This window comes from Heloderma suspectum, chromosome 14, assembly GCF_057233095.1.
Source record: "Heloderma suspectum isolate Gila_16-S chromosome 14, 16-S_ref, whole genome shotgun sequence".
NCBI lineage: Eukaryota > Metazoa > Chordata > Lepidosauria > Squamata > Helodermatidae > Heloderma > Heloderma suspectum.
Genome location: NC_139471.1, coordinates 1,292,236 through 1,313,649, shown reverse-complemented (window position 1 = coordinate 1,313,649; position 21,414 = coordinate 1,292,236). Strand labels below are relative to the sequence as shown.

At 50.1% G+C, this 21,414-nt stretch overlaps 1 protein-coding gene across 4 annotated transcripts in view; it reads right to left on the bottom strand.

The window, feature by feature from the left end:
- Positions 1 to 21,414, bottom strand: part of RXRA (retinoid X receptor alpha) — a 166,374-nt gene that overhangs the window by 83,810 nt on the left and 61,150 nt on the right. For 2 of the 4 annotated variants that reach the window (XM_084821108.1, XM_084821111.1), the window contains exon 2: positions 12,947 to 12,994. The exons of the other annotated variants lie outside the window; for them this stretch is intronic. In XM_084821108.1, coding sequence (XP_084677234.1) covers positions 12,947 to 12,994 — 48 coding nt within the window. The remainder of the gene's footprint in view (positions 1 to 12,946; positions 12,995 to 21,414) is intronic. 4 annotated transcript variants of the gene reach the window in all.

The window sequence follows — 21,414 nt, the reverse complement described above, 5'->3', positions numbered from 1 at the left end:
GGCAGTGAGTGACGCTGCTTGGAGGCAGTCGAGGCATCTCTGACCAGGAGTACCAAAAAGGCCACGCCCTGCCTGCCTCTCCAGCCTGTCCAGGAGCTCTTGTATCTTTTTACGTTCCCTATGACGGGACCCGTACAGAGCAACCTGGCTCGGCACACACTTACTGAGCAGCTGGTAAGCCTCCCTTATCTTCTGCTCTGCTAGGCAGATGCAGCCCATCATATTCAGCCCAAGGGCCAACTTCAATTTCAGAGAAGCTCTCGGGGGCTGCGTGCCAGTGGTGGGCGGGGCCAGAGGCAAAAGGGGTGTAGCCAAAAATGTCAGCATACTGCAATTTCACACCCTTGCTGCCAGTAACGCAGCTTTCAGGGAGGCATTTCAGCTTTTGAGAATGGGGGAGGAAACGACACAAAAGCCCCAGCAGGAACCTGGAGTCCAGCCACGGCTCCCAGTCAGGGCAGAAAGATGCCAGGAGCATCTGCTTTCCAGTGGGTACCAGGCCCACGAATGCTGACGTCACCGAATGCGCACTACACACTGCCGGCTCTCTAGGAGGAACAATGAGGAGCAGCTCATCCGTTGCCTGCGTGGTCGGGTGAACGGAGATATCTGCAGGGCTGCCGAGAAGGGAAAGCAAACAAGACAAAGGGCTTCTGTATTTCTCTCAACATGCCAAGAGCCACTTCATCAGAACCAAGGAGACACTGAGTCATCAGCATCATAAAAAAACCACTTGAGACATCCCTAAGATCGGGCTGTAATTTTAGTTTCTCTTTCTCTGTGTTTCCAAGTACACTAGAATTAAGGATGTATGGATTTTGTTAAATCTGTTCCGTCTGTTTTTCATGGATTGTCAGGCGTCTTTCATTCCATCGTCCACTCACTGATGGAATCACTTTATATTTTTATCAGAATATCATTCTACTTGTGCTGATGCACATTCACACATTAGTGCAAGGGGCATTATTAGGGATGTATGGATTGTGCAAAATCTGTTTGGTCTGCATTTCACGGATTGTCAGGCACCTTTCATTCCGTCGTCCATTCATTGATGGAATTGGATTTTTCTTGGATTTTCTGAATTTGCGCAAATCGCAATTTCACATTTGTGCAAATTTTTATTTATTTATTTATTACATTTATACCCTGCCTTTTTTCCTCTTGCAAGGAACCCAAGGTGGCTTACAGTATCCCCCCCCCTCTCCATTTTATCCTCACAACAACAACCCTGTGAGGTGAGTTGGGCTGAGAGTCTGTGACTGGCCCAAAGTCACCCAGTGAGCTTCCATGGCCGAGTGGGGACTAGAACCCGGATCTCCAGCTCCTAGTCCAACACTCTCGCCACTACACCACACTGGCTCTCTTTCACATTCACACTTGTGCAAATGCGCAAATCCACCCAAACGCATATTTTCACACTTTAGCCTATGGGGAAACTGTGCATTTTCAGCAGGTTTTGTTTTTATTTTACTTTATCTTCTATTACTGAGTTTGAGCGAGATTTGGGAAAGTTAGAAAAATGGCCCACAAGTCCATGGAATTCGCCCAACTGGGTAAACGTTGCTCCACTGTGGAGTCTATGGGTCAGATTAATAACAGTCCCAACTCATTTGATTCCATTGCTGATTTCTCCAACAGCCCTATGCCTTAGCACTAATGCACTTGTTCACTTGTACAAATACACTAATCCACATTAGTTAATGTGAATTAGTGCCAATGCAACTTAACGCCAATCCCTCCCCCCACCCAAAATGTGCGGGGGGGGGACCGTCTGCAAGTCTGCACAATCCACAGACTGCAATAAAAGCCAGTCCTCTGCAGAATACATAGGCTGGACTCATAGAAACCTGAACTTATTTGAATCCGCTGCAGATTTCTCTGACATCCTTAACTGGAATGCAAGGGCCCAGCACCATTCCTACCCTTCAAACCAGGGCCATTTCGCATACAAAGCAGCAGCAAACCCTGGACTGACCATCAGAGCATACGCAACAAATCCAGCCAAGCCCACTTCCTTCATGATGTGCTTGTCTGCCAGGGTCAAACTACACACTGCTGCCACCAAAACAGACCTTCATTACTCGGAAACCACGACTGAGAGGCTGAGCACAAATCCTTTAAATAAACAAATAACTGCTTAATAACATTCTATGTGAGGCATGCCTGAGCCGTCACCGAATGACAGGTGTCAGAGGAGCAGGAAGCCCCATGCCACTTGAGAGGCTGTGTGAGACAAGAGGCCTAGATCTAGATATTCAGGTGCTCTGGAGAAAGCTGCACGTTTGTAGTCCTCAAGGCTGTAAAGTTGGGTTTGAAAGTGGAGGCACTCAAAAGCCAGAGGGGGCGCTATTTGTTGGGGGCCCTTTATCTCTCCTGGTTCTTGGTTGCACCACTCTGTAGCTAGCAAAGTAAATTGCGCCAATGTACGCACATTTGCTTAGCGGATATACACGTCTGAGGAATTTGGAGCGGCCTAGTCAGCTGCACTTCTTTATGCCATCTGCCAAATCCTGATGTGGCAAGGAAACAGTGTTGACACTTGGAAACCCGTGCGTGTTTCCACAGGGCTTTCACTCCTCCGCTTCTCATTTCAGCACCACCACCCCCGGTTGCCCCCACGTTCCCTCTGTCGCTGCTTCACAACTGCTGCTCCCGTCACTGAGGCGCAGAAATGCAGAAGCACAGCCTTTCCGATAGCTGAGGCACATCATTTTCCAAATTAAAACTGGAGGCACCCATCTTCCATCCCCCTCTCCCCAACATACCAACAGTTACTTTTACAATCTACCAATTCAGTAATATTTTATTTGTTTGAAACCACGGATCACAGCTAAGCACAGGGGGCAATTTAAGATGCCCAGCCACCATCCTCTCTCTGTGTTGCTGCAGGAGTTACTGACTGGAAGGAGGAAGTCCTCCGAGCAGCGACTAGCAGAGAGGTTCCATGCGCAGCTTCCTCTGGGGCCCCCAGCAGGACACAGTTCCGATGGTTCACCGATAAGGTTTGGCTTTCGCGGCAGATTAGGGATGTATGGAAATACCCCCTTCCCCCATATTTCACTAGTTGGATGAACAATTCTAAGACATCCCTCTAAAATTCCTCTGAGATTTCATGCAAGCTGATTCCTCCACATACCCCTCAGTGCTAAAAAAGACTCCGTACGAAGAACAAATGGGCTCACAGAATAGCTGCTTTGTACGGCACATAACAGATTTCTCAGATCAAACCATGTTTGCATAGTGCTCCCCCTCTTTTGCATAGCTTGCTCTGTCACTCTGCATATTTTATACTACTTTTGCTAACTGTGGGGAGGGTTAGGCCGAGCACCAAAGTCCCAATCTGCAGCAACTAGAAAGCGAATTCTGGCCTCCAAACTGTTTTTTCAAGTGTGTCTCTGCCACCTGCAATCGTAGAAGCCAGATGCTGGCTCTCACTTTAGAAAGGAAAACCAAGATTCTCCCAGGAACCTGGATCCTGTGCCCAGGTCCATGTTATCTACTTTTTGTTTTCCAATTCTTGTGTGGAACTGTGGTATTAAAAGGCCCATAATAGGGATGTGTGGAATTTGTTAAATCCGTTGCATCTGTTTTGCACATCGTCGGGCATCTTTCGCTCCATCACGCACTCATAGACAGAATCAGATTTTTCTCAGTTTGCATTCCCATAGGAAAGTGCACACCTGCACAAATGTGCACACCTGAAAATGTGCATTTGTGCAAGTATGCAAATCCCCCCCCCCCATTCCACATTTTTACATGTTAGCCTACGGGGGGGAAATGTGCATTTTCCATCGGTGTTTGTTTTGTTTTTGTATTTGTTGTATTTTTGTACGACTAAATTCTCCATTAAGAACAATCCCCAGTACAGTAAGGATGCAAAATAACCACAAAAACAAGTGGGAAAAGAAATGCCTCCCCCAGCCAGATCCAGTAATTCATTGGTGGGTTTTATTTCCCTGCCATTGGGATCTGCTCCTCCTTCATCCCTCAGTATTGGATTCACACCACATTTGCCCTCTCTCCCTCACGTGTGCTCACAGAGACACGCATGCAATCTCCCCTTTCCTGACAGCCTGCCAAGTGCCGGGTGAGACGCCCCTGCAGGCCGTGGCACAAGCTTGTGGGATCAGGAACAGCGCTTGGGCCTAAAAACCGCAGTCCTGTCTGTTCAGGTTGCATGCACCGGTCAAAGCCGATGAGCCACCAAGCCAAGCTCAAGGGGCTTGTGCTGACATACAAATTCTTTATTTTAAAATTATTTTTAGGCCTCCTTCAAGGGTAAAACCCTTCGGAAAGCCCTACACAGCTTAGGACCTGCATACCTTACATGGCTCTGGACCGCAATACCTGATGGAGCACCTCTCCCAGTATGAACCTCCCTGTACCTCCGCTCATCACCTGAGGGCTTCCTCTGAGTGCCTCCTCCAAGGGAGGTTCAGAGGAGAGCAACAAGGGAGAGGGCCTTCTTGGTGGTGGCCCCCCAATTGTAGAACACTTTCCCCAGTGAGGTCTGCCTGGCACCAACACTTTCTTTCTTTCTTTCTTTCTTTCTTTCTTTCTTTCATTCGTTCGTACATTTCTAATCCACCCAATAAGTAATGTTCCATAGGTGGATTACAATCAGGTAAAAACTAAAATGCCATTTTAAAACACAGTTAAATACATAAAATACAATACAAATACTTAAAAGAATAAAATACAATATAATGCAAAACAATAAACAGCAGGGGAATTGATAAAAACAGCCAGAATAGCCTAGAGGTCGGGCTCTCAAATGTCATTGTCAGGTTCCGCTTTTCCTCGACTCCCAGGAATTTGACAGCATATAATAAAGCTGTTTAACGGGGCCAGGGACTTTTAATGACGGTTCCTCTATACTCTTGGCGGCTCATGGTTTTATATTATGTGCTCGTATAGCGTTTTTAGGGTTTCAGCCTTTGGAAACCACCCAGAGAGCTGTAGATATTGGACAGTTCAGAAATGTAATAAATGAATGAAGTGAGCACCTTATGAAGTGGAGATCTTAGTATCTGGGGAGTATCTGAATATGCCACCTTAGCCACATGATGTTTGATAACGGTAACCCGAGAGACGGCATTCTCAATACAGACCCGGGACTGTAGAATTCCCTCCCCCCGGCCCTCAGATATAGTCTGCAGACTGAGTCTTCTGCGTTTTTGGCACCAACTGAAGACCTATTTGTCCACCCTGGTTTTATATATTTATTTATTTACAACCTTTGTATACCACTCCACATCTAAACAGATTCCAGAGCGGTGAACAATGAGAGATAAAATGAACAAAACATAAGGAGAGGAATGAAACATGATATTAACATTATTCTTTAAAAAACAGAGTGCCAATAAATCCGAGGCCGATCAACCAAGGAAGGCTTCCTGGAAAAGAGCTGTTTTCAAGAGGCGCCAAAAACAACACAGTGTTGGCGCCTGCCTGACCTCCAGAGGCAGGGAGTTCCATAGGAAGGGGGCCACCACACTGAAGGCTCTTCTCTGGGTGGACTCCAGTCAGGCCATAGGTCCACGTGGAACCACCAGGACATGCCCTTTGATGACCTCAGTGACTGGGCAGGTTGGCAAGGAAGGAGGCGCTCTCTTGGGTATCCTGGTCCCAATTTGTTTAGGGCTTTGTACATTCGTAGCAAAACCTTAAACCTGGACTTGAATTCGGCTTGAATTTGTTTTCCTGAATCATGTCCACCATCTGTCCCCAACCTGATGTTCTCCAGATGTGTTGGACTACAACTCCTAGCAACCCTCAGCCATCCATGCTGGGAACTGTAGTCCAATGCAACTGGAGAGCACCAGCTGAGAGACGGTGGTGTGCACTTCTTTATCTGTGTTGCTGTCCTCCCTTGTTTGATTGCTGCGCGCTGTTGGTGGATGCCATGTAATTTTATTGTGCTTTTTTGGTTGTACCTCACTTGGGGATTATTTGATAAAGAAAAGCAGGCAATGCATTTTGTAAATAACTAAGTAAAGCCACTGTCGAGTGGTTGCCCCAGGACAGAACCCTGAAGACCACTGACAGGAAGAGGAAAAACTGTAGAGAAGGAACCACAATAAGGAAGAGAAATGTGGCTTTAAACTGTTGTTTCTGAACTGCTGTTTTGATTGTTTTCTACAATCATGTGTTTTTATTGTTATTCTTCTGTTTTGTAAACTGCCCTGGGGACTCTTTTATTGAAGGTGTGGCAGAGAAATTGCTAAAATAAATACATATAAAAGGTATCAGAATATGTTCTAATGTGTCAGGTTTCGGGATGGATGATTCTCTCAAGTTTGATTTTGCTCATTTCCTCATTTTTCCTATGTTAAGTTCCTTCCGGCCTGTTCCCACATCAGTTGCAAAATTGTTTAAGTCCACACAAAAATCTGTGCATATTTATGTGCTTAATTCTTCGAATGTATGCATTTTGTACTCATCTTTCTATGCATGTTTCAAATGAGATTAATTTTTGCAATCAATTTCCTTTAAGATCAAGCATTAAATGCTATTTTGGGCTGCATTCATAGAAGCATCGCTTCCAAATCCCGGGAAGTACTAGTTCCCCTCTACTCAGCACTGGTTAGGCCTCATCTGGAGTACTGTGTCCAGTTCTGGGCACCACACTTTAAGAAGGATGCAGACAAGCTGGAGAGGGTTCAGAGGAGGGCAACAAAGATGATCAGGGGACTGGAAACAAAGCCCTATGAAGAGAGACTGAAAGAACTGGGCATGTTGAGCCTTGAGAAGAGAAGACTGAGGGGAGATATGATAGCACTCTTCAAGTACTTGAAAGGTTGTCACAGAGAGGAAGGCCAGGATCTCTTCTTGATCATCCCAGAGTGCAGGACACGGAATAATGGGCTCAAGTTACAGGAAGCCAGATTCCGGCTGAACATCAGGAAAAACTTCCTGAGTGTCAGAGCAATACGACAATGGAACCAATTACCTGGGGAGGCGGTGGGCTCTCCCACACTGGAGGCCTTCAAGACGAGGCTGGACAGCCACTTGCCAGGGATGCTCTGACTTGGATTCCTGCATTGAGCAGGGGGTTGGACTCGATGGCCTTGTAGGCCCCTTCCAACCCTACTATTCTATGATTCTATGATTCATTCTTGTGTGCACGTCTCTGTAATACATGCATTTTTTGAGTGCACCTTTCCATTCTGTACACATTTTTGCAATTTTTTTTTTTCCACAGGCAAGCTTTGATTTCAGACTTTGGAGAAGTGCAGATAGCAATATTTGAATGCCTTCCAGTTCATATCCAGCCCTCCCCCAGGTGCCCCCACCAAATGAGGTGAGCCAGGTGGCTACTAAGAAAGGGACTTTTTCTCCAATGCAGCATTTCAGCCCCAAGTGAGGACTTCTTTATTCTCCCACTTTTGTTCTTTGGTTTTTGTTGTTTTTAAATCTGTTATTGTCTTTTTAGACCTTTACACTGCAGCTGATCTTTACGTTGGTTTTATACTATAATTTTAAACTTTTAAAAGTTCTTCATTGTTTTGTTGCGCTGCACTTCCTGATTTTTAACTGTTGCAAACCACCCAGAGAGCTTCAGGGATCAGGCAGTACAGAAACGTAATACATAAATAAACCAAATACGGGTTTGTAGACTGCAAATTTGGTAAGTTCACCTAAAAATGCGAACTGAACAAATTTCTTCCACCATCCGTAGTCTGGCAATGAACTGCTGAGAGTCTTCTCAGCGCCTTTCCACTCATTGGCCAAAATAACAGAAGGTGGGAGCAGGCCGACATCTTAAACCCGGATCCAATGCCATGTGTTTACTGCTTAGAGCACGTTGTGGTATAATTTGGATTTTCTACCTCAGACACCAGAATGACTCTGGAAGAAGAGTAAAGGAGGGAGGAGCAGCCATGGGGAACACAAGGCCTGGTCAAATAGTTCCCCACCCCCTGCCCTAGGAGATGAAAGGATAAGGGGGGGGGGTCCTCGTCCCTCTTCATCCCTTTTTTCTTCCGTGCTGTGCATTTTTTACATTGTAGTCCTGCAGGCAGGGACTGTTTTGTTTGACTGATGCATTGTAAGCCACCCTAAGAGCCTTTTTTGGCTGATGAGTGTGATGAAAAGTACCGAATAAATACACAGATACACCTCTGCCTGCACAGAGTTAACACATGGTGTAGATTGGCTATGAGCCGTCTGGCAGGATGCTGACTCCACATTTGTTTGTTTTTTCTCAGAAGGACCAGGAATGTTCTAGGGTGGGGGGGTAAAAAGGGAAGCTGAACACTCAGAGAAAGGGTGGAATATTGTTCCCTCCCATGAGGTCTGGTGGAAGGAAATGTCCAAAATATTGCACTGGTGGCAACTGTAGTGGACATTACGTGGCCAACAGAAGCTGCAGAGCATTCCACCTCCCAGGCAGACAGACGGAGGAAATTCCAGATCGCTGGACATCCTGCGAGGGAGGGCCAACGGGATGGCGAACTTCGAACTTCCTCTGCCAGCCAGGAGAGGAAGCAGGCTCACGAGAACGGCTGGACTCTGCTCTCTTGGGCAGGACAGGGACTACTGACCCCCCACACAGGCGGAGAGGTACATGGATCTGCTGCACACACGGTCTGAAATGCAGAATCTCCCAGTCCAAAGGCGTCATGGCAGCTGCCACAGGCTAAAAAGCCAAGTGTGAAACACCCCACAGTAAAATCCGGGGTCACGCTCGAAAGGCCTCCTCCAGCACTGCTGCTGGCGCAACGCGAAGCTCACCAGATGCGGCACTTCCAGGCCGCTCCTTGGTTGCGCCGCAAAGCACTACTTTCCACTGTGGTGGGGGTCATTCCCCCGAGCACCCTGTGTGTAGGGCTGGCAGGTGGACAGCGCGGGATCCTGCCCAAAGTGTAAACAGAGGTCCATGCCCAGAACCTACTCCCAGCCTTCCCAGACAGCATAGCCAATGGCCAGGGATGCTAGGAGTTGCAGTCCAACACATCTAGAGAGCAGCGGGTTGGGGAAAGGCTGTGCTAAGCACACAAAACAACGGGGGCCACCAACTTCTTACTGACAGGGTCCCTATGCCTGCAATGCTTTTGTGGCTGCGGGCCTGCAGAGCAGTAGGAGAACGAGCCCCGTTGGCTGGATTCCTGTTTGCCATGTAGTGGTTAAAGGGCACACGAGTCCCTCCTTTTCCCCCTGCCCCCAAAGCTGGCAATCTTAAGCCCAGCTCAGGAAAGCAAACAGGTCCTGCTGGGAAAGGTGGCGGGATGCCCTGAGGGTCCAGGGCCGCGCTTGCGACATCGCTGGCCCTTCACCCCTCAAGCCCCGCCCCGCCCCGCTTGCAGCTGGACAGGCCTCCATAGGAAAGGCCTGCTGGATCCTCCGAGCAAGGCTCTTGGAGATGCGGCTGAAAAACAGCCCAGCCTTTCTCCTTCAGCACACTGTTCTCATCATAAGCTAATGAACAGAGATAGATAGATCGCTGGCATAAAATTAGTCGACAGACCGTTGATGTTTCTTTACAAATAAAAGGAGAATGCACGAGCAAACAAAAACAGATGCCCATAATAGCAGAGGGACAACAATTGCATATGCTTAATGTGAAATGAGCAAAGGATCTAATCAACACCGCTGATTACAGAGACAGAGAGAGAGAGAGAGAGAGAGAGAGGGAGGGAGGGAGGGAGGGAGGGAGAGGGAGAGAGAGAGAGAGACGGAGAGAGAGACGCTGCCATGCAAAAAGTGATTGGCCGATGTCTGGTCAATGGCAGCGTCTATCGATCGGCATGCGCAGCTCTCAGATCTGCTCTGGGAGGCCAGAGCAAGGGGAGTTTGGCCTGCGCACAGCGCACAGCACACGGGCCAGGCTGTGACGCCTCTGATAAGAGCCATAGTATCTGTGCATGCAGGAATTGCCAAATCGATACCGGCTGCCACTCGGGAAACCATCTCCTTTAATTAGCCGAGGAGGCTGCAGGCGCCCAGGTGACACAAAAGGTGCTGGCTTAATATTGACAAGGTGACGTTGCCAAGGAGGGGGCAGAAGAGCTGGGGATCACCAGAGCTGACTTGTGTTTCAGAGTGGGGGCAGGGGGTTAAAGTCTGCCATTCATTTTGTCTTTGGGGAGCGGCCATAAAAGAAAACCCTCCCTCCCTCCCTCTCTCTCTCTCTGGTGGCTCCAAGGCTGTGACAAAAATGTAGTTTGTCAGGGGAAATTTTAATGGAGAGTTTCTATGCTATGATGTTGTCTCTCGTATTCATCTGTCAATTTCTAAAAATAGCTTATTCTGAACCACCCTAGAAGTCCTGAGGGACTCACGGGCAGGGGGAGAAATGCCGTCAACCAGGCTGTTTAAGGGGCAAGCTATGAACTGGCACACGCATGCACACACGCATGCACATGCCACCAACACGCATTTACAGAGGAGCTTTCGAAGAGGGAGGATCTCTCCGCCTATGCTCGTCTTCCCCTAGGGCCGGGGGGGGCTAGAGGCATGCCAGCCATCTTCGCGCTGACGGCCGGCACCCGGAGGTAACGTTTTCCAGATGTAGGCCACAGGAAGACAGAAGCGGAGCTGTTCCCTGCTGCGGAAGCTGGAAATGGTTTTGAGATAATGTGGAATTCCTGAATCAGAGCCAGCCGCTTGCTCCAGCGAGGAAGGCACACAGAACATGGCCCAAGTCGCACAAGCTGATGCCGCGCTTTGGCAGACGCCTTGGAATGTTTGCGCCACAGCAGCCGTCTTCCCAAAGAGTGCATGCAAACAGAAAGGGCCTTTTCCAGTGTTAGTCCTACTTAGTTTAGACCCACTGAAATGACCAACGTAAGTCCCATTTATTTCAATGGGCCTACTCTAAGCAGAACTAACAATGGAAAGGACACTGAACACTTAACCAATTGGCAAATTGCCACGGGGAGTTACCACGGGTATCCCTGAGCGAGGGGAACCTGCCGCAGTGTGCATGCAACTGTTTGGTAAACCAGTGGTCCGGATCCATAGAGATACCATTTCCTGGCATGTTCCTCCCCTAGTTCACTGTAACATCTTCCATAGCATTTGGCAGGATCCTACACACAAGTCTGAGAGAGTTTGACGGGTCAGTTTGGTCATCTGTGTCAGCTGTCTATATCATCCTGCCAAGTGGTGAGGTGAACTTTACCAGCACCAGGCAGCTGGGGAAGCTGGGCAGTGGTAAAATCCAGCATGTGATAGGCTCTTAAGGATGGCCACAGGGTCGATGGCCATGTATACCCATGCAAAGTTCCTCTACAATCCTGACTTTTTGCCCCACTGGACAGAGGGCGTAAGCATCAGAAAGGCTGGTCCTTGAGGGATGTGCCCCAACATGGAAGCATGGATGAAGACCAGCAAAGTCTGAGTCTGAGCAGTCTGTGGAAACTATTTCAAATGTGTTTCTTTCCACGTGTGAGCCAGCCTCCCCCACAAAGGTTTGGGAGGAGCAATAGCCATAAACTGAAATACACAACGCCAAAAGAACAATGCATAATGCCGAAATAACAGCCATAAATCGACACACACAGTGCCAAAATAAGATGCAACCACATGCTAAAGACAGCCAGTGTGGCATAGTGGTTAGAGGGCTGGACCGGGACTCGGGAGACCCGGCTCCCAGTCCCCACTCGGCCCGTGAAGCTCCCTGGGTGACCTTGGGCCAGTCACCGGCTCTCCGCCTAACCTGCCTCACAGGGCTGTTGTGAGGATAAAGTGGAGAGGGGGAGGATCATGTGAGCTGCCTTGGTTCTTCGCAAGAGGAAAAAAAGATGGGGTACAAATGTAATAAAAACCAATGAATAAATATTGTTATCAACGTCATCTAACGACAGCCACGAAAACGCTGGCCTGAATAAAAAGGCCCAGCATGACTTCAGGCAGGTCCACAGCCGGGCTGTGACAGCCACAAAGAACTTCATCCTTCTGCACCGCTTGCGTGGGGACTTGCCTCACGGGGGATGTCCACCTCACGGACGCAAGCCAGCTCCAAACAGGCTGAACGGTCATGCATCCAAGCAGGGGGCCTTGGGAACTGCGGTTCTGCACAGGGCTCTCCTGTGTGAGGGATAACCAGCAAGCCGCAACTCTCTGCACAGTGAGCACCCACGGAGTCCGTGCCATGCGACTGTACCGGAGGGGAGTCCACAAGTGTCAGGCAGACGGCCACCTGGGCTCGGGCAGGTCCGCAATGCCACATGTCCTCACGGTGCCGTCTAACCCGGGGCCCGCGTCGAGCTGGAGCTGCAGCACAGCCTCCCCGGGAAAGCCCTCACTCACAGCTAGGACGTGCCGCCCCCCTCCCCCAGAGGCTGCCTTCCGATGCTCTGGCAGGGATGGTGCAACATGGAATTGCTTCCTCTGCCACACATCGGACTCCCCCCTCCGCGTTTGCTCAGCTGATTGTAAAGGGCTTCCCGCAAAGCCAGTGTTGATGGACTTGCAAGGGGGACCAACGGAGAATTACAGAGAACATGAGTTCTTGGGCAGATTGGAGATGTGATAAATAAAATAAAAGCTGGGGCTGGGGGGGACAACCAGCTCTGCTCAGAGATCAGAATTGTGCCCGATGTGGGGGGAAACTGGAATGAACTCGCATAGGAAGCCTTGAGGGAGACTGGACTTTGCAGGTCGTGAAGAGATTCAGACAGCTCAGGGAAGTCTTATCCTTGACACCCAGGGCATCAGTACGTGCTCTGCAGAACACAGGACTGCTGCCTAAAACGGCCTCCCCATATTGGGTTGGATGCAAGATTGTGCAAGAAGAAGGGACCTTCACAATTTTGGGGATCCCCTCCCACAAACACACCACAGCTCACCCCATTACCCGGGATCTCACAAATTTGTGTGGCATTTCCAGGGGGCTGGAGGGGCTGCTGTGGGAAGGACGGGGCAGGGATGTCCTTCCGTCAGCACAGCCGATCCAGCGTAAATCTGTATCCAGCCCCCTTTCATGCATAGCGTCACTTACCCTGTATCGTGGTGTCATCGTATTTGGCATTTCTCTTCCACCAGCCACCTGTGGGTGCAGGACAGGGGGGAAGCACAACATTACAGCATCAGGATGCAGGGTGAGGAATGGACGTTACAGGCTAGAGCAAGGGGGCTGAAGCTCTTCCAGCCCAGGGGCTGGATTCCATTTTGGAGAAGCTCTCAGGGGGCACATTCCAGGGGTGGGCAGGGGGAGGGCAAAGGGGCGGGGCCAAAATACCATAATCGCCAGCCTGCCATAGCTTGAAGCCCTTCCTGTCAGCAGCGAAGCCTTAGGAGAGGGATTTCGGCCTTTCGGCATAGGGGGAAATGGCAGTAGCCCGGAAACCACCAAATGATGGGGAGGGGGCAAGGGGAGGGTGTGGGGCCATCTGCGGGACCTCAGAGCGCTGGATGAGGGGTTGGCCCCGTTGGCACCCGTGTCTGAGGTTCCTCACCCGGGGCAGGACTGGGGGAGGCCATCGCAGCTGTGCCCCTGTGTTCCGCAGCTCCCTTCAGGCACGTCCTGCTCCCTCTGCTCCTGGCTGTCGCCTATCAGGCACGAGGGTCTGGAGTGGAAAGGGCGCTGGTGGCACCGTGGAGTTATTGGGAGCTAGGTGCACACACACGCACGCACACACCAGGCCCACTTCACCAGCTGTCCCCAACTTGGTGCCTTCTGGAGTGTTCAAAAAATCTCAAAGCGGCTATATAAACATAAAGCACTTCCTGATCAAAGGATCCAAACTTAAATAAACGCACACAGTCACATTACAAAGTTTGTTTCCATAAAGAAACCGTGAGGATTAGACGCATCCTTTTACAGTGGCACTCTGTTTCTGAAAGAATAATCTTCATAGCACATTTCTTCTTTTTATCTTTTGTTCATTTTATCTCTTGTTGTTCAGCACTCCAGAATCTGTTTAGATGTGGAGCGGTATACAAATGTTGTAAATAAATAAATAATAAAATAAAGCTAAAAGAAATATGTCTGGCGATCTGCCTGCGGGTTTTAACCTCGGCATGCTGAGTTCTAAACTGCTGATGAGGCACACCGAAGAAGAGCATTCCCACTTCGACATTGAGTCCCTGCTCCATCCCCGAAAGGCGAGATCACCCATAGTTTAGAGAGTTCACTCAGTGCCCACAGCAAAATGCAGAGCTACTAACTCGATTTAGCGACGGGGCTGTGGTTGGTTGGCATAGCGCCTGGAAAGAGGTTGTGGAGTCTAGCAAATGCTGAACTTGTGCAATTAGCCTTTAACCTGTCTGGAGATGGGATTGCCCAGTGGGGGGGGGGCATGGAGGGGCAGCCAGCAACAGAGGCTCTCATGATCGAGGTGTCAGGGTCGATCTCGCCTGGCTTCAGGAAGAGCAGCTCAGAGGTGATCGCCTCCAAGGGTTGTCCTGGACCCTCTGTGCAACAGGCCCTGGCCAGCCTCCCACAGGGCAAAGATGCCTTGCTGGAAAACCAAGATCTAGACAGGGAGACTTCCTAATCAGCACCGAAGGCTGAAAAGGGCAAGGGCTGCAAATGCAGCAGATCACAGATGAGGGAGGCAACTGTCCCTGCAAAGAGACAGGGATGGAAGAGAACCAAGACGTCGCCTAAGTTTTTTTTCCCCTCCAGCCATGGGGACTAGAAACTTGATTTTCAAATGAAATGTTTGAGATGTCTCCTTCTCAGGCCAGTTCTGTTCTTGCGAAGAGCAAATGAACAGGTGCATGGGAAGAAGAGTGCTGCTGTGCCATCACCAGACACAGAGATAATTACTTTCTGCAGTGACGGTTTCCAACTAAGGTCCTGAGAAATGCGGTCACGTTTCTTTTTTAGAAATGAAAGGAAATCTAAAACCACGTTCAGTGAGGCCCAGAGGAAGTGACTGCAGAGATTGTTGCTTTCTAGAAGGAACGTGGGCTTTTTCTTTGTAAGAGAAAAGGAAATGCTGCCATCTTCTATCAATCTCATGCTGTCAGTTGCTGGGGTGATGCAGACATTGGAGTGGTCACCCTCTGTCTGGCATGAAGTTGGCACAAAGGCAGCCAGCACCCTCACCCTCAAGTCACTTCATCCTGAGATTGCTGGGGCCAAGACAGAGTGACAAAGCCAGGGATGGAAGAGGCCAAGTCATCGGCACATGACGCTAGCAATCCAAAACAGGTTAACACAGACTGGCGTCCCAGTGGGCTTTATTCCCTAGTGAGTGAGTTTAGGATTGGGGGCAGGCGTCCAGGGTAGGCATGGTTGGGCGCCTCCCAAGGGTCCATACCCCCCCCAGGGCCCCCCAGAAGTAGCTCCTCCACTATTGCAACCTGCTTGCCCACTTGCCTCTGCAACATGCTGGGCTTCTGTGGTGGATGTTCAGGTGCTCCCCTGGGCAACTAACATGCAAAGGGCTCCCTCAAGGGACAGAATATGCTACACTCACCGTCTAAGGCCTTCCTCCAAGGGAGGCTCGGAGAGTGGCAACAAGGGAGAGGGCCTTCTCGGCGGCAGCCCCCCAATTACGGAATAATCTCCACAGTGAGGCCCACCTGTGCCAACATTGTGATCTTTTCAGCATCAGATTAAGACCCTCTTCAACTCCCAAGCATCTGACAGTATATGATGGGGTTTTAATCAGGTCATGGGATATTGTTAGGGGAATGGGGGGCACGCGTCTGCTGTCTGTTTATACATTTGTAGCTAAACTGTTTTTATATTATGTGCAGTATTGTATTTTTTAAGGTCTTTAATCTTTGTAAACCATCCAGAAAGCTTGGACTACTGTGCGGTATAGAAATGTAACAAATGAAATTTTGTTACAAACGACATTTTTTCTAGCTAAAAGGCACCCAGAATTGGAGATGGAAGAACCAGGGATGTCTGAGTTTGCTGAAATGCTCTGAACTTTGCTTCAAAGCTCAGTTTGGCTTGCTCCCTTTTTTGTTTGAGACCTGCTTTTTGGTTCGTTCGAACAGGAAAAGTGAGCATTTTCAAAAGGTTGTGCATTTTGAGGACATGAACGCAAGTTTGGAGGGTTGCAAATGGGGCAGTTTTGAGTGATTTGCAAATTGAAACAAAATTATCAGACATCCCTAGGATGCCTACAGGGTGGAGAAGCCCCAGGCTCTTCTCCACATTTCCTGATTCTATTATGACAGTTGCTGCCCCACCCCACCCCCACAACACCCAAAACTGTACTTCAGCCTTCCCAGATCTGGCACCCTCCAAATGTGTTGGCGTGCAACTCCCACTATGCTGGCTGGGGATGATGGGAGTTGCCATCCAACACACCTGGAGGGTGCCAGGTCTAGGAAAGCTGGTCTACACACACAGGATAATGACACAGTCAATATCCAGAGCAGGAATCTCTGTCCTGGCTGTTCCCACAGCAACAAGGCTGCGGCAGGCCCGGAGGAGCCAACACAAGTCCTGCGGCTTTCCCGTTCCACTGGGAGATCAAGAAAGGCCCCTGGAAGCTCGGAGGCCTGGCTGCTTGGATCGAGGAATCCCATGTTGCAGGGCCCACGCAGCCAAGCTAACGCTAATGGGTTTGAAGGTCAGTGGAGAGGCAGGGTCCAAGCGCTGGCTGGGCCCAGCCACTTTCCGAGTATGCACACGCACATGTGCACACATGCTTCTGCTTTCTGGAGCCAGACTCAAGAGGCAAGTTTCAGAAAAGATGCCTCCATGCAGAAGCAAAAAAATTCATGCAAAAGCAATGCAGCCACGTTCCACCTTGGGGCGTCAGCCTGCACCTTGTCCATTCCCATGGCTACCCTTCCTGCACATCGTTGTTGCCAGTGCTGTTCAAAGCAGCTACGGCAGAAAAGAAGCTGGCTTCCCAACACCCCATGCCATGGGGCTTTCACACAGCACACCCCAAAAGGCCCCCAGGGCCCACAGGGGCGGCGAGACAGCAGCGGCCCCCCAAGGGGCAGGAGTGGAGCCCCTGCTTTGTGTGCAGAAGGTCCCAGGTTTGATCCCCACCAACTCCAGGAAGGGCTGCAAAAGCTCCTCCCTGAAACCCTGGGGAGCCATAGCTGCAAGTCAGGGTCAACAATACCGGTCTGGATGGACCAAGGGCCTTATGCCATATGAGGCAGCTTCCTGTGTTCCCATTTAAATCCCCCTTTTTGTTTAGAACCATGAGGACTAGAATATTGCTTTATTTTTACACGAAAGGCCATGTAGAGCCCCTGCTTTGCATTCGCAAGGTCCCAGGTTCGATTCCTGGCAGCATCTCCAGGTAGGGCTGGGAAAGAATCCTGCCTGAAACCCTGGAGAGCCATGGCTGCCAGACAGTGTTGACAACACTGGGCTAGATGGACCAAGGATCGGACTCGGTCTAAGGTAGCTTCCTATAATCCAAAATGCGGTTGGACTCCCACTAGCCCCAGCTAACACTGGCCCAGAGTCACGGCTGACAGAAGTTGTAGTCCAGCACTGTCCTGCTGGAGTTGCTGCCAACCTTCAGCTCCAGTGAGGATTTTATTGCAAACTTTGAGACTCCTAGAGTTTGGGTAAAATATCTGGGGAATTTGGAAGGAAGTAAAATACTAGAAAAGCTTCTTGGAGGGGTGGGAAGGAGGGGCGATGGGCTGCACATGCCTAGGCGGGCTTCAAATCCCCTCTCAACGTGAGTGTTCATGGCATGACATTTCGGATGAGATTAGAATATGGCTGGGCTTGGGGGTAAAGACAGTTGGGAATCACTGTTGCAATGAAGCGGGGAGGAGACCCTTGTCTGCCCAATGGGAGACCGGCCGCCAGCTCTGTAAAGAGGCCACCCTGGGGCCCGCTGCTCTGCTGGAAGATCCACTATGGGGTAGACCATTTAACACAGGGGTGGGGAACCTCTTTCGGCGGGTGGGCCAGATGCCATTTTGCAGAAGCTCTTTCCAGGGGCGGGTGGGGCCAAAGGCAAAAGGGGCGTGGCCAACGTGCCAAAAATACCAGCGTATTTTAACTTATAGCCGGTAACTATGCCTTAGGAGAGGCATCCTGCAACTTTTCAGAATGGAAGAAAAAACAGAGCAAAAGCCAGGAAACCACCAAACCATTGGTGGTCAGGGGAAGGGGGATGGAGTTGTTTGGGGACCCCGGAGGGCCAGATCCAGCAGGCCAGATTTTGCCCCAGCGCCTGAGGTTCCTCAACCCTGGTTTAATATCATAACTCACAGCTCTGGCAAAGAGTTGGCACTGAACATACTTTTAGGCAAACGACTGTAGGGTTCGCAAGTGTTTTCATGGGCAGGATCTGAACGCACCTCAGTCTCCTCTGTGGGACCCTTTCCATATCCCAGAACCTGATGCCCAAAGGTCCATTGCAAGCCACAACGCAGCCTGATTTCTCTAAACAAAGCCAGGAGATCCTCAAGACTTTCTCCCGCCAGTGTGCAGGCAGAAACCGCCCTGCCTTTGTTCGTGAACGTGCTGTGATTTGTGGCGTTAATATTCCCAGGCAAAATTGCGAGCGGACACCGGGCAGCCGAGGCCAGGAAGCGCCGCTTCTGGATGGCCCCCTGGACTTGGGCGAAGCTTGCCGAAGGCTCCGCACCATGGCTGATGGATCTGAGGGCGCAGGGAACAGGGCAAGCAGCGAAATGGAGGAAGAGGAAAGCGATCCATCTTACGGCCTCCCCGAGTGCTCTAGCAAGCAGGTGCCGTGCGTGGCTTTGCCCCATCCTGCTTCCAGCAAGTTAGCGAACCTCGCTGGGTCTGTGTGAACGGCAGAGGTGCAAAACCTAAGGCCCGGGGGCCAAATCAAGCTCTCCTGGGTTCCTCAGAATGCCACGCCCCTTTCTGCTGGCCCACCCCTTTCTCCCAAGCACTGGTCCCTCGGTGGTCTCCTGGCTTTTGCACAGTTTTCCCTCCATTTAAAAGCTTGACATTCCTCTCCTCAGGCAGTAAGAGCTCTACGCTAAAATATGCCGGTGGGTTTGATCTTTTTGACCCCGCCCACCGCCCTGGAGAGCCACGGCTGCCAGACAGTGTTGACAGTATCGGGCTAGATGGACCCAGGTGGGTCTGACTCAGTAGAAGGCAGCTTCCCATGATCTGCTTTAAAGCAGCCCCTTTATCAGAACCATGAGGACTAGAACCTCACTTTGTTTTTAGGTGAATGGCTGCAGCTCAGCGGCAGAGCCCCTGCTTTGCAGGCAGAAGGTCACAGGTTCAATCCCTGGCAGCACCTCCAGCTCGGGCTGGGAAAGAATCCTGCCTGAAACCTGCCCCAGGAACGTCTCTGACATGGAATCCTGACCTCGGGTTGAAAGCGCTTCAACCCCCCTGCTGCCATCTGACTGGAGCAGCGTGTGCCACAATTCTGCAGAAGTGCCGAAAAATCATAGAATGATCCACATGCAACACTGACCCATAACTGTGGGAAATTCCTGCTGATCATTCACAAGCTGCATGGCGCGCAGTTGCTCCCACCTAGTTCCTCCCCCAGCAGTGGGAGCAGCCCAACTGACCAGGAAGCAAAAGCAGGACTCCCAGCTGGTTGCTCCCCGTACAAGCCAGAGTCTGAAGCCAGTGCATCTGCACCTTGGGAGGATCCTGACTTACGAATTCCTCCCCCACCCTGCCCAAAAAGAGGACACGCCTCACCAAAAAGCGAGGGCAAAGATGTGCGTGAAATGTGCATATGCTGACTTATATGTGTAGATGCAAATGCAGAAATAATCATTGGAATTTGAATTGCCCAGAGAGCTTCGGCTATCGGGCGGTATAGAAATTAGATAGATGATAGATAGATAGATAGATAGATAGATAGATAGATAGATAGACAGACAGACAGACAGAGAAGCGCAGTAAATCCCACCACAGTGTGGAAGATGGCGACCAGGTGATCTCTGTGCCTGCCCATCTGCTGGCCAACAGCGATGTCATGGAGGAGGGCTCGCAGGGACACCGCACCGGGATGTTTTTCATTAGCAGGGACACGGACCACCTTTGCCTCCCCGCTGAGACTGCCCTGCTCCCTCTGACCTGAGCTGTGATCCCCACAGTACCTGCAGGGGAAACGGGTGTTCCCAACCAGTATGTATTGCTCCCTGTTGCAATGGAAAGGATTTGGGGGTGACTTGGGGGCAGTCTACATTACAACTTTAAACTGGTTTCAAACTGGTTTATCTAAAGGGATCCTGCAGTTTCATGAGGGTACTGAGAATTCTTTGCTAGAGTCACCTGTCCCCTGCCCAAGCAGCCCCTCTTCCTAGAGCTACAATTCCCAGAATTCCTGTATTTGGTAGCCGTAATCACTAAAAACAGGTTTGAAACCAGTTTAAAGTTGTAATGTAGATTGCCCCTTGGTCTTGAATGGGCCATGAAAACCCATTTGCTTTTCTGAAGACCTCCTCCAAGTGGAGATGAGAACTCCTAGGACTCCTGGTTGGTTGATATGGATCAACACCACTGCCTACAAGTTTGGACTCTCCTTGGCTAAGGGTGCTGTTGCGAGGACTGCCTGCACTTCGAAACTGACCACTACACCACTGAACTGGGCAACCTTTCTTATTGCTCTTTATCTTTAATCCTGAATTGGACAGGACAGCCCATCAAAAAGAGGACACCTTCAAGGAGAGAAGCAGAGGGCAGTCCTCTGTTAAAGAGGATACATGGCCACCCTAATTCCTAGCTTGCTTGGTGGGAGCAACAAGCCAAGAATTCCAATTCAGTTGTAACATTTAAGATTTTGCTTCCTTCCTGATTAGTTTCTGGTCAGTTTAGCTGCTCCCATTGGAGGGAGAGCCCATGAGGAAGAAATAGGTACCATCCACCAGCATAAACAATAAGCCAGAATTCTCTGCAATGTTTGTGCAATGCAGCGGATGTAGCATTGGGTCATTCCACTTCCTGGATTCTTCCTTTGTCTAAAGGCAAGTTTCTAGCCCCTATGGCTACAGAGATACAGTTAGATGTGCGTAGGGGCTATGCCAGCTGAAACCTCAGAAGCTAGAGAGACAGCTGAAGAAGCAGTGGTTTCCTCACTCCTCCTGTGCTGTAAATCCCTGAATCACTTAATTCATGTACCTGTTGCTCTTTTCCTTCTGCCAAAAGGAGGCTGCAGAAGGAGAGAGGCTTTGATTGACTGACTGACTGACTGACTGACTGAATTTCTTAATCGCCCATCTGGCCAGTCACCCGGCCACTCTGGGCGATGTACAGCAATATAACAGTTTTAAAACAATAAAATTCTACTTTAAAACATAATATTTCTAAAATACCCTAACTCACCCCAAAAGCCTGCCTGAACAACCACGTTTTTAATGCATGGCGGAAGCTCATTAAAGAGGGGGCATGGCGGAGTTCCCTAGGGAGTTCCACAGAGTGGGGGCCACCATAGAGAAGGCCCTCTCCCTTGTCCTCACCAGCCTAGCTGGCCTGGCTGATGAGGACGATGGTATCTCAATTATCACGCAGGAAGCTCTGCGAGCTCTCTGAGGTGCAGAAGAAGCTTCAAGGACAGGAATAGCTGTGGG